Source organism: Culex pipiens, chromosome 1, assembly GCF_016801865.2.
Source record: "Culex pipiens pallens isolate TS chromosome 1, TS_CPP_V2, whole genome shotgun sequence".
In the NCBI taxonomy this organism is placed as follows: Eukaryota; Metazoa; Arthropoda; class Insecta; order Diptera; family Culicidae; genus Culex; species Culex pipiens.
In genome coordinates, this window is record NC_068937.1 from 14125209 (window position 1) to 14143512 (window position 18304).

The 18304-nt window shown below is 31.8% G+C and overlaps 1 protein-coding gene across 3 annotated transcripts in view; it reads right to left on the reverse strand.

Moving 5' to 3' along the window:
* Nucleotides 1–18304, reverse strand: part of LOC120427667 (inositol polyphosphate-5-phosphatase A) — a 50678-nt gene that overhangs the window by 18435 nt on the left and 13939 nt on the right. For all 3 annotated transcript variants that reach the window (XM_039592545.2, XM_039592544.2, XM_039592546.2), the window contains exon 2: nt 5142–5372. In XM_039592545.2, coding sequence (XP_039448479.1) covers nt 5142–5372 — 231 coding nt within the window. The remainder of the gene's footprint in view (nt 1–5141; nt 5373–18304) is intronic.

The window sequence follows — 18304 nt, forward strand, 5'->3', positions numbered from 1 at the left end:
AATCAACATTTTTATAAAACTTATGCCGGATTCGGATGAGAAAAATTATTTCCAACAATTTGGTGTATAACTTTCCAATATTTGTTTGATTTTTCTTTGAGAAAACTGTAAATTTAGAAAAAGATAGTAATTTGGACTATTAGGCAAGAAAGTCTGTCAAAAATCAATAAAAATTGTTGAATATACGTTAGCACATCTGTTATCAACTATATAACTGGTTATTTCCTTGGTATATACGGGGAAACTCATTTTTTCGTGTTCCAAAACATGTTTTTTAAAGAAAAAGGTCACAAATTTTTGCGCGCCCAAAAGTTGATGTTCATTATTTTAAAGCAAAAAATTTTTCTCGTCTTTTGCAACCACTTTCATTAAGATTGATGCAGGGAATCATGAGAAATAAGCGATTTTGTTCTTCAATCTAGCTGGAAGGAATACGATTTTTGGCAAGTAACCTCATTTTGGCGCCACCTACATTTGAAACACAGGCGCGCTGCAAAACCTCAATCATTTCGGTGATTTGGTGATTTTGGTAATTTTTGTCATTTTGATCATTTCGGTCATTTTGGTAATTTTGGACATTTTGGTAATTTTGGTAAATTTGGTAATTTTGGTAATTTTGGTAATTTTAGAAATTTCGGAAATTTTGGTATTTTTGGTAATTTTGATGATTTTGATCAATTTTTGGTCATTTTGTGTTTTTTTTGTCACTTTGGCCATTTTGGCAATTTTGGTCATTTTGGTGAGTTTGGTCACTTTGGCAATTTTGGCCGTTTTGGAGATTTTATTTATTTTAGCCATTTTGATCATTTTGGTTATTTCGGTCATTTTTGTATTTTTGGTGATTTTGACCATTATGGTTATTTTTGTGATTTTAGCTATTTTGTTTTTTTTTTTGCCATTTTGATGATTTTGGTGATTTTGGTAACTTTGGCCATTTTGACTATTCAGGTCAGTTTGATCATTTTGGCCATTTTGGTAATTTGGTCATTTTGGTGATTTTGGTCATTTTGGCTATTTTGGTCATTTCGGCTATTTTCGTCTTGGTAAATTTGGTGATTTTGGCCAAAATTACCATTTTGGCCGTTTTGATGATTTTGGTCATTTTGGAGGGTTTGGTCATTTTGGCCATGTTGACTATTTTGATCATTTAGGTGCTTTTGGCCATTTTGGTCATTTTGATAATTTTGGTCATTTTGGTCATTTTTGTCATTTTGATCATTTTGGTAATTTAGGTCATGTGATGATTTTGATCATTTTGTGTTTTGGTCACTTTGGCCATTTGGGCAATCTTGGTGATTTTGGTCAGTTTGGCAATTTTGGCCGTTTTGAAGATTTTATTCATTTTGGTAATTTCTGTCATTTTTGTATTTTTGGTCATTTTGGTGATTTTTGTGATTTTGACCATTTTGGTCATTTTTGGTGATTGGTCACTTTGGCCATTTTGGTGATTTTGGTCATTTTGATCATTTTGGCCATTTTGGCTATTTTGGTCATTTTGGCCATTTTGGTAATTTTGGTGATTTAAGTCATTTTGGTCATTTTGGTGATTTTGGTAATTTTGGCCATTTTGATAATTTTGGCTATTTTGGTCAATTTAGTGATTTTGGTAATTTTGGTGATTTTGGTAATTTTGGAGATTTTGGAGATATTAGTGATTTTGGCAATTTTGGCCATTTTGATCACTTTGGTAATTTGGTCATTTTGGTGGTTTTGGCCGTTTTGATAATTTTGGTCATTTTGGTAATTTGGTTCATTTTGGTAATTTTGGCCATTTTGGAGATTTGGTTGGTTGGCTATTTTGGTCAATTTGGTGATTTTGGTAATTTTGGCCATTTTGATGATTTTGGTCACTTTGGCCATTTTGTCATTTTTGGTCATTTTGGCCATTTTGGTAATTTTGGTAATTTTGGTGATTTTGGTAATTTTGGAGATTTTGGAGATTTTAGTCATTTTGGTGATTTTGTTGATTTTGGTCACTTTGGCCATTTTGGCTATTTTGCTCATTTTGATCATTTTGGTCATTTTGATGATTTTGGCTATTTTGCTCATTTTGATCATTTTGACCATTTTGATAATTTTGGTGGTTTTGGTAATTTGGAAATTTTTGCCATTTTGGTGATTTTAGTCATTTTGGTCATTTTGGAGATTTTTGGTAATTTTGGTCATGTTGGCTTTTTGGTCAATTTGGTGATTTTGGTAATTTTGGCCATTTTGGTAATTTTGGTAATTTTGGAGATTTTGGTGATTTTAGTCATTTTGGTCATTTTGGTGATTTTGTTAATTTTGGTCACTTTGGCCATTTTGGCTTTTTTGCTCATTTTGATCATTTTGGTCATTTTGGTGATTTTGGCCATTTTGATCATTTTGGCCATTTTGGTGATTTTAGTCATTTTGGAGATTTTGGTCATTTTGGTCATGTTGGCTATTTTGGTCAATTTAGTGATTTTGGTAATTTTGGTCATGTTGGCTATTTTGGTCAATTTAGTGATTTTGGTAATTTTGGTAATTTTGATAATTTTGGTGATTTTGGTAATTTTGGAGATTTTGGAGATTTAGTGATTTTGGCCATTTTGATCACTTTGGTAATTTGGTCATTTTGGTGGTTTTGGCCGTTTTGATAATTTTGGTGATTTTGGTCATTTTGGTAATTTGGTTCATTTTGGTAATTTTGGCCATTTTGGAGATTTGGTTGGTTGGCTATTTTGGTCAATTTGGTGATTTTGGTAATTTGGCCATTTTGATGATTTTGGTGATTTTGGTCACTTTGGCCATTTTGTCATTTTGGCCATTTTGGTCATTTTGGCCATTTTGATCACTTTGGTAATTTGGTCATTTTGGTGGTTTTGGCCGTTTTGATAATTTTGGTGATTTTGGTCATTTTGGTAATTTGGTTCATTTTGGTAATTTTGGCCATTTTGGAGATTTGGTTGGTTGGCTATTTTGGTCAATTTGGTGATTTTGGTAATTTGGCCATTTTGATGATTTTGGTGATTTTGGTCACTTTGGCCATTTTGTCATTTTGGCCATTTTGGTAATTTTGGTTATTTTGGTAATTTTGGTGATTTTGGTAATTTTGGAGATTTTAGTCATTTTGGTGATTTTGTTGATTTTGGTAATTTTGATGATTTTGATCATTTTGGTCACTTTGGCCATATTGGTAATTTTGGTAATTTTGGTGATTTTGGTGATTTTGGTAATTTTGGAGATTTTGGAGATTTTAGTCATTTTGGTGATTTTGTTAATTTTGGTCACTTTGGCCATTTTGGCTATTTTGCTCATTTTGATCATTTTGGTCATTTTGGTGATTTTGGCCATTTCGGTATTTTTTTTTTAATTTAGGCCATTTCGGTCATTTAGGTAATTTCGGGCATTTTGGTGATTTTGGTCATTTTGGCAATTTTGGTCATTTTTGTTATTCAAGTAATTTTGGTGATTTTTGCCATTTTGGTCATTTTTGTATTTTTGTATTTTTCGCGATAAATCTCTTTTCCATGTAGTTCATAGATTTCCATATTTCACTAATTATCAACAGATGTCGTTTTTCTTCAATTAATGTATCGCATACAAGTTTGTACTTATCGTTTTAAACTGTTAGTTTCAACTATTTGCCACCAGATGTCGCATTGCTTTGATTTCTAATCTGGCTTTTCCATGTTATATTTTTGTTTGCTCAATTCGCAGAATTTTTCATATTTAATAGGTCAAAACTTATAGCAATTCATCCTGCTAAACTTCACCTTCCCTTCAGAGAGGAAGCCAAGCCAACTCATCACAATAACCCTTTTCGAAAACGCCCACCACCAGACGAGGTCGCTCCTTCATTACTAACGCATGAACCAGCCACCAGAGAGCGAAAGCATGCGAAAAAATAATGAGCCCATCTCGGCGTCGCCCCTTAACCAACCTGCTGTGCTCCCATGGCACTCATTTGCACAACCAAGTCCCCCCCAGCGGCCATATGTTTATGGAGATGTTGTCGGTGACGGCAAGCAGAAGAAAAGGAAGACACACAGTAAAGCCCCTTCAAAAGCCACCATCTAAAAGTATCTGTATCTTTAAAGGGTCACTTCCTAGCATGTTGGTATGTTCTACAAAGTTGTTCCCCAGTTCAAAACCTATCTCCTACTATAAGAATCAAGTCATTTCATCGATTTATAAAAAAAAATTCTAATACAATGTAAAAAAAGATAGTTTCCCATGGAAAATAAATCAAAATCCCATATAAATTTCAAATTAAAACTGGAGCTCCTAGACCTTACCAAATGGGCTCAAATTTTCAGGAGTGCTTCTGGGGACATAAAAGAACGAAATTCCGGTTGATGCAAGACAAAATAACAACTTTTGTCTTTTTCATAGAAACGTGAACCACGCTACTCCACACCCTGTCCAACTGGTCTTGTCTTCGGATCGAATTTCTCCTCCCCCAGCCCACAACCAAAGCGCACAGAATCACATCTGGCCGTAATAGAGTCTCCTCATAACGTAATATGAACCCAATCAACCCCGAGTGATGTGAATATTTCATACACCTTATAAAACATTCTTTTCTCGAAAGAGGCCTCCCCAACGTAAAATACCTCACTTGAGGGTAGGTACATTTCTCGAGAAGGACAGAAATCTCCTTCCAAATGCCATCCAAACGGGGAACTCTACACGCAAACGCTACCCAACCAAATCGAAAGTGGATTGATGGCTGATTCAATTCCTCCCACGAGTACGAGTGTAGTGAGTTGTTTTGAAGTGTAAGAAAATTGGATTTTGGAGCCTTCGGCACAACACTTCTTCGCGCCGAGTGTGTGCCAAAAAGAAGCCCCACAAAAATCAATACCCTAGACAAGTCTGTGGTGCACTTGAACGTTTGAGTGTGTCAACGGAATACATAAAAAGAGCACGGTGGTGCGAAATTATGCCCCTAAATAAAAATTGCCAAAAGATGGCGCAGTTTCGTTTGACCACTCTTGAATGCAACAAGATTTTTTGTTGCATACAAGTTACATACAGTTTAGTTGCATCTACTCGCCACAAGATGTCGTCTTTTCGACCCACCGTGCGCGAAGCTAATAAAAATAGACGCTCAAGCTAAAGTGCCTCCAACCTGGCTTACATAATCTAATCAGGTGCAAAGAAGCGGTGACTCTTACCGTGAAATGTTCCGCCGAGTTGTAGTCCTCGTCCAGGTAGACCCGGATGCGGTTGTAGTCGGCCAGCTCGCGCGACTCGCACAGATTCTTGATGAACTCCTGCACGTACTCCATCGACTTTTCGTACGTTTTGCCGCCCACCTCCTGCAGGTGCAGCGCGATGAAGGCGGGCCGGCGGGCGGCCACGTGCGCCAGGAACTCCTGGATCCAGATGTGGAGCAGGCGGGAGGGCTGGCGGTGGATGGAGAAGATAAAAGGGGTTTTTTTAAATTAATTTGTCTTTTTCAATTATTTATTAATTTACTACAATTTTACAATACACTTCTAGAGTTTTTTTTTGAATAGGTCTCTTTAAAAAAACTCTAGACTTTTTCCCGTTTAGGTGAAATCTTGTAATTTGATAAACTATCAAAAGTTTACAAACATTTAAAAAAATGAAAATAAAAGTATATTTCAAGATTTCTGAAAAGGTAATTTTTGAGTACTAAAAAGATCAACTTTTCTGCAAATCCTATGTCCTTCTGGTTATGTCTGTTACATAACCTAGGATATAAATCACTGACTTTGACTTTTAATTTCATATTTTAGGTTAGAAAATGTGACAAGAAATGTTTTCATAAGAATTTGAAAAGAACGTTGAACTTATTTTTTATTGAAGGCGCAGAGAATTTATAAATAATATAAAGCATATAAAATGCAGGCTAATAAAGCATTATTTTAATTCGCACCACATACCAAAATGATTCTCCTTTCCATCTCAAAAGCGCCGAAAAAATTCAGTTCTTCCGTGTGAAGGGGTACTTCGCATAGACGCCCTTGTTTTCATTAGAATTTGAAAAGAACGTTGAACTTTGGAATGGGAACTTTTTGATATGCTTCCCACTGACCAAAGAAAATAAACTTATAAAAAAATCAAAATAAAAACCTAAAAAAACGTGTTTTTTTTTTCAATTTTTATTCGCTTAAATGAAATTCCCAAGAAGCATATTTTTTATAATTTTTGTATAATGCGAGGCACAGAGGAATTTTTGAACAATTGAGGTTTTGCAGCGCGCCTGTGTTTCAAATGTAGGTAGCGCCAAAATGAGGTTACTTGCCAAAAATCGTATTCCTTTCTACTGGATTGAAGAAACAAAATCGCTTATTTCTCATGATTTCCTGCATCAATCTTAATGAAACTGGTTGCAAAAGACGAGAAATTTTTTTAGCTTTAAAATAATGAACATCAATTTTTGGGCGCGCAAAAATTTGTGAACTTTTTCTTTGAAAAACATGTTTTAGAACACGAAAAAAATAGTTTCCCCATATATATCAATGAAATAAACAGTGATATAGTTGATAACAGATGTGTTAACGAATATTCAACCATTTTTATTGATTTTTAATAGACTTTGTTGCCAAAAAGTTCGAAATACTGTCTTTTACTAAATTTACAATTTTCTCATAGAAAAATCAAACGGATATTGGAAAGTTGCACACCAAATTGTTGGAAATATTTTTTCTCGTCCGAATCCGGCATAAGTTTAATAAAAATGTTGATTTTGAAGGCAAAAACATATTTTTTCGAAAAATCATAGGTTTACACTATTTCTTCATAGGTGGCGACAAGTGTCTTTTAGCTTTGCTACAATCCAGGGCTGTGGAGTCGGAGTCGGAGTCGGAGCCGGAGTCGGAGCCGGAGTCGGTGGAGTCGGGTCTTTTTGGGGACCTGGAGTCGGAGTCGGAGTCGTCAAAACTCGAATAGCTGGAGTCGGAGTCGGAGTCGGCTAAATTTTATGAGCTGGAGTCGGAGTCGGAGCCGGAGTCGTAGATTTCTGATTGACCCGGAGTCGGAGCTGGAGTCGGAATTTCAAAATATTTTATATAATTCATGAACTTATTTATTTTTCAATATTTGTTATAATTCAGGTTAATTCCCATTTTTTAAATTTATTTATTGAATCGCGTGCACTGCGTTGACATTTTTTAAATCATTTTTTTTATCAAGATATTTATCAGATGTCATGATGTTTTTGAAGCATTTTTATTGTGATTGGAAAGCTCTTATTGTGTTATTTCACTAAGATCACATAATGATAATCTGTTAATCCTCTCTTGTCAATGTTTGCATACACTGTTCAATAGTGTCATAACTCATAAAATAGTAAATAATTGTGGCTGTGTAGTCAAAAAATTTAAACATATTAAAATGGTTCTTTACTGTCTCTTTTTGCTTGTATTTACAGTATGTAAAAAAAGTATTTACACCCCTTGGGCCCTATGCACATTTTGTGATGAAACATGTAAACAATTTAAAGTTTGGCAGAAACCTAGTACTACGTTTTGTACAGAAACTCATGCCGAACATTTTGCTGAAAAGAATGATTTCTTTAAAAAGTTCTATAACTAGTACTATTACAAAAATCAAAAACGATACAAAATAAGTTTGAACCCCTTTCAAAAAAATTAACATGAATAGTTATTTGTTGTCAAATCACAATAAATCCAGCCTCCAAACTCCAAATAGGCATCTTCGACTGATTAAAAAAATAAATTGGATTGAATATAAAGTTTACTTACTGCTTAGTATAAAAGTTTATATAACTCTGGAAATTCTATATAAAACTTATCTTAACTTAATTTTGCAAACTTTTAATTCAACTAAATGTCAATATATTACCATAGAATTGGTAAGGTTTAAAGTAGATCCTTTTTGTTAATAGGAAAATACCAGTACTTAACGAAAAAACTAACTTAATCCACCTATGTGGTTGGAGCCTTCCTCACTTATTACCAACAATGGCTGATATGATGGAATTGTACAAAAATTTAATCTATTTTTAATATCCGGAATAAAAAAGTACATAAATATCACATAAGTGGGCATATCTCGAAACAGGGTTGCCAGATCTTCAATGTTTTGGATTCGTTGGAAAGGTCTTTTGATAACCTAACCAACGATGGGTCGGATGGTGGATCCGGACATAGTTTACATACATTTAAGTGAGATCCGGCTTCCAAAAAGTACATCAATATCACTTAAGTCGGGATATCTCGAGACAGGGTTGCCAGATCTTCAATGTTTTGAACTCGTTGGAAAGGTCTTTTGATAACCTAACCAAGGATGGGTTGGATGGTGGATCCGGACATAGTTTACATACATTTAAGTGAGATCCGGCATCCAAAAAGTACATAAATATCACTTAAGTGGACATATCTCGGGACAGGGTTGCCAGATCTTCAATGTTTTGGATTCGTTGGAAAGGTCTTTTGATAACCTAACCAACGATGGGTCGGATGATGGACCCGGACATAGTTTACATACATTTAAGTGAGATCCGGATATATGTGAAAACACATTTTTATACATAACTTTTGAACTACTTATCGAAACTTCAATCTGTATAAAACTCGATCTATGGGACCCTAAACCAAGTCGAATGCAACAGGTTCGAGTCAAATCGGTTCAGCCAGTGCCGAGAAACATGAGCTAGTTTGTTTGTCACATACATACATACACACACACATACACACACACATACACACACACATACACACACACATACACACACACATACACACAGACATTTGTTCAGTTTTCGATTCTGAGTCGATATGTATACATGAAGGTGGGTCTACGACGTTTTTATACAAAGTTCAATTTTAGAGCAGGATTATAGCCTTACCTCAGTGAGGAAGGCAAAAATGTAACATTTGTAAAATTGACATTATAACAATACTAATAAGTTATCAACTATTATATCAATCTACTACTTGGACCGCAACATGCTCATTTTGTATTTAAATAAAAATAAATCAAAGTGCCTTGCTGAAAACATTTAAAAGAAACAAAAAATATCAAAAATAAGTTGCAACTAGTTTTGAAATAATCATTGATTAGATTACCTCAATGTTTTCAATTTCCTTAAGGATCCACTACACGCGAACATTTTTTGCTTCGACTTTTTTACGGAAATTGTCATAACTCTGAAAAGAAAACAGTTGGAGTCCCACTTTTTGTATTAGGTCCTGTAGGAATGTGATGCAAAGTAAACGAAATTTTCGCATTTTTTAAGGCTTTTTGAAGAAATTATTGAAACAATCAGATCAGTTTAGGTCTTGTAAACTTTGCATAACTTTTGTACAGGACTTAATACTAACTGTTTGCTATTCAGAGTTATGACAATTTCCGTAAAAAACTCGAAGCAAAAATTGACTTGTTCATCGATAATAATATCGATGAACAAGTCTATTTTTTTTAAATACCTTAAATCGGGGTGATATAATTGATATAATTTTAATTTTTTTTTTCATATATTAGAATTTTCTCATGATTTGTATGTTTAAAGTGTGTTCTGGGCTGGATCACACAATTTCCATATACGTCCTCTGAAATAAATTCAAAAGAGCTTTAAAAAATAGTGACTTTAAAAATAGTCTATTTCAAAACCAGCGTATCTTTGATAGTTACTGTGTTTCTTTAACATTTCAGCCTAAAATTATCCAAATGGATTTTATATGTTAATTCGATCATGAAGATTAACTTTCTTTTATAATTTCATTTAAAAAAGTACAGTTAAAGAGTGTAGCTAGCATATAAACTTTAAAAAAAATGAATGTAAATTTAAAGTTTGTTTTTTTCAAACAACTTAATTTAAATTTATTTAGAAAATTGTTGTGCAGAAAATGCGTTTAAATCTGCAAATATTTATGATTTTTGTTTCAATAACGCTGACAACATGTAACATAGAACAACGAACACTTATCTACGAAGCTTAGTATGGTTCCATATCATTTTGTTTCTATAAATAATTCGTATGTATAATTTTGTTTAACACCTCGAACATAAATGTCACCCCGGTATTATTCGCGCAAGTGTGAACTGAAATGTGAGTGATGTGATTAATTGAAATTTTTAAAATATTTTAAATACAGATTAGGTGTCGGAGTCGGAGCCGGAGTCAACAATTTGTGGAAAGCTGGAGTCGGAGTCGGAGTCGGCTAGAGTTGGAAGGCCGGAGTCGGAGTCGGAGCCGGAGTCATCAATTTGTGGAAAGCCGGAGCCGGAGCCGGAGTCGGAGTCGGCTTAACTCAGAAAGCCGGAGTCGGAGTCGGAGTCGCTTGAAATATGATCCTACTCCGCAGCCCTGACAAATTCTCTATAAAAAGCACCCAAAAAAAATAAAATGCTAGCTAATAAGGAATTCTTTTTATTCGAACTAGAGCGTCCAATTTCCCGGGGTTATAAATTTCCCGGGAAACGGGAAATTTTCAACCAATTTCCCGGGAAATCCCGGGAATTCCCGGGAAATTTAAATTTTTTGAAAATTGTTTTGATCTTGGTTCTGCTGCAACTAAGTTGTTTAGAACAGCGACTGAAAGGCTAAAACAAGTGTGAAGATCAATTAACAGCTTAACTGCATGTAAAAAATCATAAAACTGCAAGAAAATGTTATCTTTTTCTTATTTTATAAGCTCCAATAGTACAATAAATCAAAAATAATGTCATTTTTTTAATCAAGGTAATTAGACAGTGAGTAGTGGAACAGCATCTAATTCCGTCGTACCTCTTATGTTGGCAGGTCAGCACTTTGACGTTCAATAGAGAAATAGAGTGATGAATAGCTCAATAAGAAGTGAGCAAGCAAGTTACTTTTAAAAGTTTTGCAAAATTAGTTGTTTAAATAGAAAAAAGTAGCAAATTGGATGGAGTTGGGAGCGAGTGCTTAACCTGCGAAACCTACGAGAATTTCCCCTAAAATGAATCCATACACAGCTAAAAAAGTAGTAATCCAGCTGCATGTAAAAAGCCTGGGTGTAAAATAAATATTGCATTATTTTATGAAATTCTGTGTAATATTACACCCTGAAATATGTAGCCCATCAGTATGGGAAACCTACTTGACCGAAATGTCAAGCCCATATACGCGTTTATCCTTAGAGCTTTACATCGGTCTGATGGCCGAGTGGGCTAAGGCGCCAGTCCTTACTGTTGGTGCTGGGTTTTAATCCCGTCGGTTGCAACTTTTTGTTTGTGTTTGCAAAAATTTTACATGCTGTATGTAATATTAAGTGTTTATTTTGACGAAGGTGATGTGCATGCTTTTGCATGCGATTTTACCATCGGATTTTTTGCTGTGTACTCCACAATCATACAAATTATTTTCTTGCCTCTGTGACCAGTAAAAGAGAACATGGTTTGATACAAAAATTTGGAAAAAAAAACATGCAGAAATTATGTTTTTCATGACAAATAACTTTTCTAAAAAAGTCATAATGGTTTCAGTTCTTGGACAACATGGCAAAGCAAAAATCAAACTTCTCTTGTTTGTTTTACTTCAAACAACTCAATGTTTTCAAATATTTGAAATTAACATCATGTCACAATCAGTCTTACATGTTTTGATATTTAACCTTCTAACACCCATTGTGACACCAGTGCTCCATTTTTCTTTTACTACATATTGTAATTTTTTGTATAAGGCTAGTACGCTGATCGGAAGGAAAGGGGTCAAGAAACAGCTTTACGAACAGCAGAACAAAGGAGAGGGAACCGTTTCTTGGGACTTTTTTCACCCTCTCTGGCTTGCTTTAGCTGCCGCTGCTGCCCATTTGATTTTTTCTTGACCGGTTCCTTCCGAAGTGCGTATACCGCTATACCAGGTATTTAACGATTTAAATAATTCTTCTTGCACAAAACTATTTCAAAAATATTAGGATACCAATTTAATTTTCAACTCATTAGATCATGGTAAACAAAAAAACGTAAAAATTCTCAAATTAATATATTTTTTATGAAGTAACTCCAAATATTATTGAAAAGGCTTACTTAATTTTCCCGTGGCTTCAAAAATTAATATTATCAGATATCAAAGTGTCTGATAATCTGATCAATTGTATATGAGCTATAAAATAAATTTAATTGAACAAAATCATCTTCATTTTTTTTCTCTGAGCATCTAAAAAAATTGTTCCAAAAAGTATAGAAAATGTGTACTTTTGCTTGAATTTCGGGAATTCCCGGGAAATTTACAAATTTCCCGGGAAACGGGAAATATATTTTTTCGGGAAATCCCGGGAATTCCCGGGAAATTTTTTCCCGGGACGGGAAATTGGACACTCTAATTCGAACCACATAACAAAATGATTCTCGTTCCCACCCGGAAATCGCCGAAAAAATCTTCCGTGTGAAGGGACACTTCGCATAGACGCCCTTGCTCCCATCACGTCATAAAGTTTTTTTTTCTGTTGAAATGTTGCGTACTTTTTTGCATTTAATTTTTATTGTTTTTTGATTTTTTAAATTATTCTTTCAAAACATTTATATTGCTTGTTATATTTTTGATGTTAGACTTGTTTTATCTAAAATGAAACAAAAAAGAAGTTTTTTTCATTTTTGAAAGGTTTTTTGAGCTCTTTTAGTAATTTAACTTCTATAAGCAGGAGTGTCGTGTGAGCAGCAGCGCCGGAAAGATGGATTTTTGTGGCGTTCTTTTTGTGCTGTATTCGTGATCGTGTTCATATCATGCATACGGTGAGGGGGGTCATTGTGCTAATGAATATTATTGCGCGTCAGTGTCGTGTGAGCAGCAGCGCCGGAAAGATGGATTTTTGTGGCGTTCTTTTTGTGCTGTATTCGTGATCGTGTTCATATCATGCATACGGTGAGGGGGGTCATTGTGCTAATGAATATTATTGCGCGTCATTATCGTGTGAGCAGCAGCGCCGGGAAGATGGATTTTTGTGGCGTTCTTTTTGTGCTGTGTACGTGATCGTGTTCATGTCGAATTATGTGGAAGGTGCGAAGCCGCGTTTTAGGATTCTTGTGTCTTTGTTGTTTTATTTGTGTTTCCATCTGGAGTATTAGTTTTAAAATTATTTTCATTTTTTACAGCTTCCTGGAATTTTTTTAAATCAAATGTTTACATGTAAATTTGTCTACTCACTATATGATTTTTTTAAATGTTAATATTATTCCTTATCCTATTCCTTTCCTGTAATATACCACCTCCTCATACCATATATGATCAAATTGTTTAAATTAACGAAACTTTCTAAAACAGCATGGGAACCATCTGGAGCATTTATGTTTTAAATAACTGTTTTTTTTTTACAGCTTCCTGGAATCATCTTGATTGTATTTATTATATTTATTTTATTTACTATATTTATTATATTTATTATTTATCATTATTACAAAACTATATGCTTATTAGATAATACACTACAGACTCACATTTACACTTACAAACATTCAAACCATTAAATACATTACGCACTCAACAATTTTCATCGGCCCGATGAAATTCCCCTAACCCCCATTCCAAACCTCCCAAAAATATTCCGTTCACTTTTAAAAGTCGCATGGGTTCCCTGCACTTTTGCCACTAGTGAACAACAAAAACATCCCCTACCAAATCCCCACGGGACTGTATGGGCGTAGCCTTGGAGCACAGTGTGGAAATTTACGTTCTTAGATATTCTTGGTTGTACCGGGCAGCAATCAAATTGTCTAAGAATATTGAATTGACCATTGTGGCACCCCCTACAGCGTGGTGCAGACCCGTTATGCTATGCTATGCTATGCTATGCTATGCTATGCTATGCTTTTAGTAATTTAACTTCTATAAAAAAATGGTATTGATACATCGGGGAATGACGACAAATTTTGCGTCATTAAAACATTTCTTTAGTCAGAAAATGATAAAATTTTCATCAATTTTAGTTGAATTTTACATTTTTACACATTATTCAGGTAAAATAGGGGTAGTAATCAACAAACCAAATCTTCAACTTTGCAATTTTTTCGTTCTCTTTTTTTAATGTTTAGTTTTTGATATCAATTTTTCTTGTTAAGTTTTTCTCGTTTTATGGTACACCGTTAAAAAAGAAGTAAAACATATGGGGAGTCGAAAATTGAGTGGGTAATAATTTAACTCTTTTTATGTTATTTCACTTAAATATTGTGTAAACAGTTGAATCACAAATAAACATGAAAATTTTACCGCGTCAGTTTGATTTACATCAGCTTCTGATTATGTAAAATAAATTACATAAGAAACAGGTGAAACACACAAAAAAAATATGGTAATATTCCATCTGGGATAGATTATGGGTAAAAAAAACTTAATGTTACATCAGAAACTGGTAAAATATACATTACACAGCAAAAAAGGTAGTAATCCAGCTGCATGTAAAAGGCCTGGATGTAAAATAAATGTTGCATTATTTTATGAAATTCTATGTAATATTACACCCAGACAAATGTAGCTCATCAGTATGGGAAACCTACTTGACCGGAATTTCAAGCTCATATATGCGTTTATCCTTTCCACTCTTCATCGGTCTGATGGCCGAACGGGCTAAGGCGCCAGTCCTTAGTGATGGTGTTGGGTTTGAATCTCCTCGGTTGCAACTTTTTTTGTGTTTCCGAAAATTGTACATGCAGTATGTAATATAAAGTGTCTTTTTTGACGAAGGTGATGTGCATGCTTTTGCATGCGATTTTACCATCGGATTTTTACCAATTATTTTAGGAAAATTACTCAAATTTCCAACATTCGAAAATTGAACTTTTTTTTTGCTGTGCATGATTTACCTTTTTTATGTAACTTTACTCTGTTGCACAACAAGTCAGGCCGAAAACAAAGTTGAATTTTAGAAGGTTTAAAATTTGGTTGGTTATAAGTAGTCGCCTCTTTTCTGAGTAATTTCACATAAATAAATGTGTAAACATGTGAAATTCAACAGAAACTGATGAATGTTTCAATTCTCATGTAAATTTACTAATTCTTTTTGACACAATATCTGTAATTACTTCCAAAATTTCTTAAAAGGGTTTTTTTTTGTAATATGAATAGTTTAGAAAAGTTGAAAAAAGATGAGTGGAAAATTTAAAGGATATCGAACTCAAATTTTCATTTAATTTTTTACGAAAAAACAGGATTTCCTCCAGATTTCTAGAACAAAGTACTTTTTGGTACTTTTGATAGTTTTTTTTTATTCATCTATCTTTTTTATTTTCTACTTTAAAATTGCATAGATTGAGCATTCACAATAAATCAATGCAAAATGCAGTCTGTAAGCGGATCAAACCTCGTCAGTTTTCATATAAAATTCTATTAAAATTCATCGAATCCAGCACAAAAACCATTCACAAAACAATTGTTCCCCAACGCCGTGGATGGCGTAAAAGCCCTCCGAAAAAAAAACTGATTATTTATTCACACAATAACGGGTCGTCGTCGCCACGCCGGCCGGCTGAATTTCACAATAAAAATATACACATTCGTGGTGCACGTCAAAACGACGACGACAAATTTCTGTATAATGTATGATAACCGACGACGGACGGAAATGTCCAAGTTGCGCGCGCCGTCGCGCAGGGTAAATGACCATATTTTTGGACAAGAGTACCAAGTACAAAAAAAAAGCAAAGGATTTAACAGTTTTAATGAGAAATGGAAAATGGTCGTTAAAATTGCGTCTTTTAAGTGCGGAAATTCCATCGTTACCCACAAGTTTGTTTTTTTTTTTCGTTGACTCGCTTAGCAAACATGCAAATAAAGCAGAGTATCACGATTTATGACGCGATTATGCGTAAGTCACGAGTGGCGCAAAAAAAAACGGCGTAGCTAAATCAAGCAAATTAAAAACAAAAAGAAAACTGACGTATAGAATGTATAATGAACGATTCAGCCGGTTGAACTCTGATGGTGCTTGCTTGCAGTGAATGTAAATTAGTGCGATAACGCGCGTCAACTGTCAACTGTCGCAATGTAGTTACAAAACATTTTCGAAAGAGTGTCTGACGGAACGGAAACAGGTGCATTACTAGTGCAACGATTGCTAAATAATGATGATGACGAATTGGTCTAATTTAAATAAAACTCTGTTTTATTTTTTATATCCCAACATTCCACTCTGGACAATTTATCAGAGCAAAAGGGTCCCCTTATCTTGCATTTTCGTTGTGCTATGTGACGTGTGTGAGTTACAATTTATCATCGTGTCATCTAATAACACCGACGACGGTGACGATTGCGAAAGAGATTAGAAATGATTAAAATGTGGAATGCGGCTTGGAGTTTGGAATACTTTATGGCGGGTACTAAAAGTAACGCATTGTTGTGCTTGTTGGACAGCTACTTATTTAAATCAAATTTAAAATTAAAATTAAGAATCACATTTTCTTTAAGCCAATGAGTGAGTGAGCAAGTGAGAACTCGAGCAAGTGTGTAACAACATGAAATTGTTTTTTGCACGATTGAGTGAGTTTGGGAATTATCCAGTTTGGGAATTTACAGGGTTGTTACGGAAAAGTCGAGAAAAAAATACGCGCCAGATCCGCGCCGACCCAAAAACCCAATCAGCGCGAAATCCGCTCCATATTAAAAAAAAATCGCGACAAACAAAGAAGAGAGTAACATAATGAATGAAATTTTAAACGAAAAAAGAATAATACAGAAGGCATTTGGATCAACACATTCAGGAAAAAATTTTAAATTCGAAAATTAAAAAAAATTAAAACCATAAAATAAAACACTACTTGATAATTCTCGCCAAAACTTTACTCTGGAAATTCGAAACACGAAATTTCTATTATTTTCTTCTCTAAATTTCTCTAAACAAAAATATGATCCGAACTAAAAAATAAAATAAATAATTAAATAATTAAATAATTAAATAATTAAATAATTAAATAATTAAATAATTAAATAATTAAATAATTAAATAATTAAATAATTAAATAATTAAATAATTAAATAATTAAATAATTAAATAATTAAATAATTAAATAATTAAATAATTAAATAATTAAATAATTTAATAATTAAATAATTCAAAAATTAAATAATTTAATAATTAAAGAATTAAATAATTAATTAATTAAATAATTAAATAATTTAAAAATTTAATAATTTTAAAATTTAATAATTTAATAATTTAATAATTTAATAATTTAATAATTTAATAATTTAATAATTTAATAATTTAATAATTTAATAATTTAATAATTTAATAATTTAATAATTTAATAATTTAATAATTTAATAATTTAATAATTTAATAATTTAATAATTTAATAATTTAATAATTTAATAATTTAATAATTTAATAATTTAATAATTTAATAATTTAATAATTTAATAATTTAATAATTTAATAATTTAATAATTTAATAATTTAATAATTTAATAATTTAATAATTTAATAATTTAATAATTTAATAATTTAATAATTTAATAATTTAATAATTTAATAATTTAATAATTTAATAATTTAATAATTTAATAATTTAATAATTTAATAATTTAATAATTTAATAATTTAATAATTTAATAATTTAATAATTTAATAATTTAATAATTTAATAATTTAATAATTTAATAATTTAATAATTTAATAATTTAATAATTTAATAATTTAATAATTTAATAATTTAATAATTTAATAATTTAATAATTTAATAATTTAATAATTTAATAATTTAATAATTTAATAATTTAATAATTTAATAATTTAATAATTTAATAATTTAATAATTTAATAATTTAATAATTTAATAATTTAATAATTTAATAATTTAATAATTTAATAATTTAATAATTTAATAATTTAATAATTTAATAATTTAATAATTTAATAATTTAATAATTTAATAATTTAATAATTTAATAATTTAATAATTTAATAATTTAATAATTTAATAATTTAATAATTAATAATTTAATAATTTAATAATTTAATAATTTAATAATTTAATAATTAAATAATTTGATAATTTAATAATTCAATAATTTAAAAATTTAACAATTTAATAATTTAGTTATTTAATAATTTAACAATTTAATAATTTAATAATTTAATAATTTAATAATTTATCAATTTAATAATTTGATAATTTGATAACCTAAGAACTTTCCTAAAACATTAAAAATTAACAAAAAAAATCAATTGCAATACTTTCGTAATTTTTCAATTTAATCATTCGTACTTTTTCACGTTTTTTGAGTCTGTAAGTTCTGACAATTTCAAATTATGAATTCTGTTTCTTTTTTATTTCAAATTGTTGAATTCCAGATTTCTTATTTTTTAATTTTAACATTACATTTCGCTTTTAGACGGAGATTTTAGCAGATTTCTAAGTGGATTTCGTCATGTTGTGATTATTGGGAGTAGAA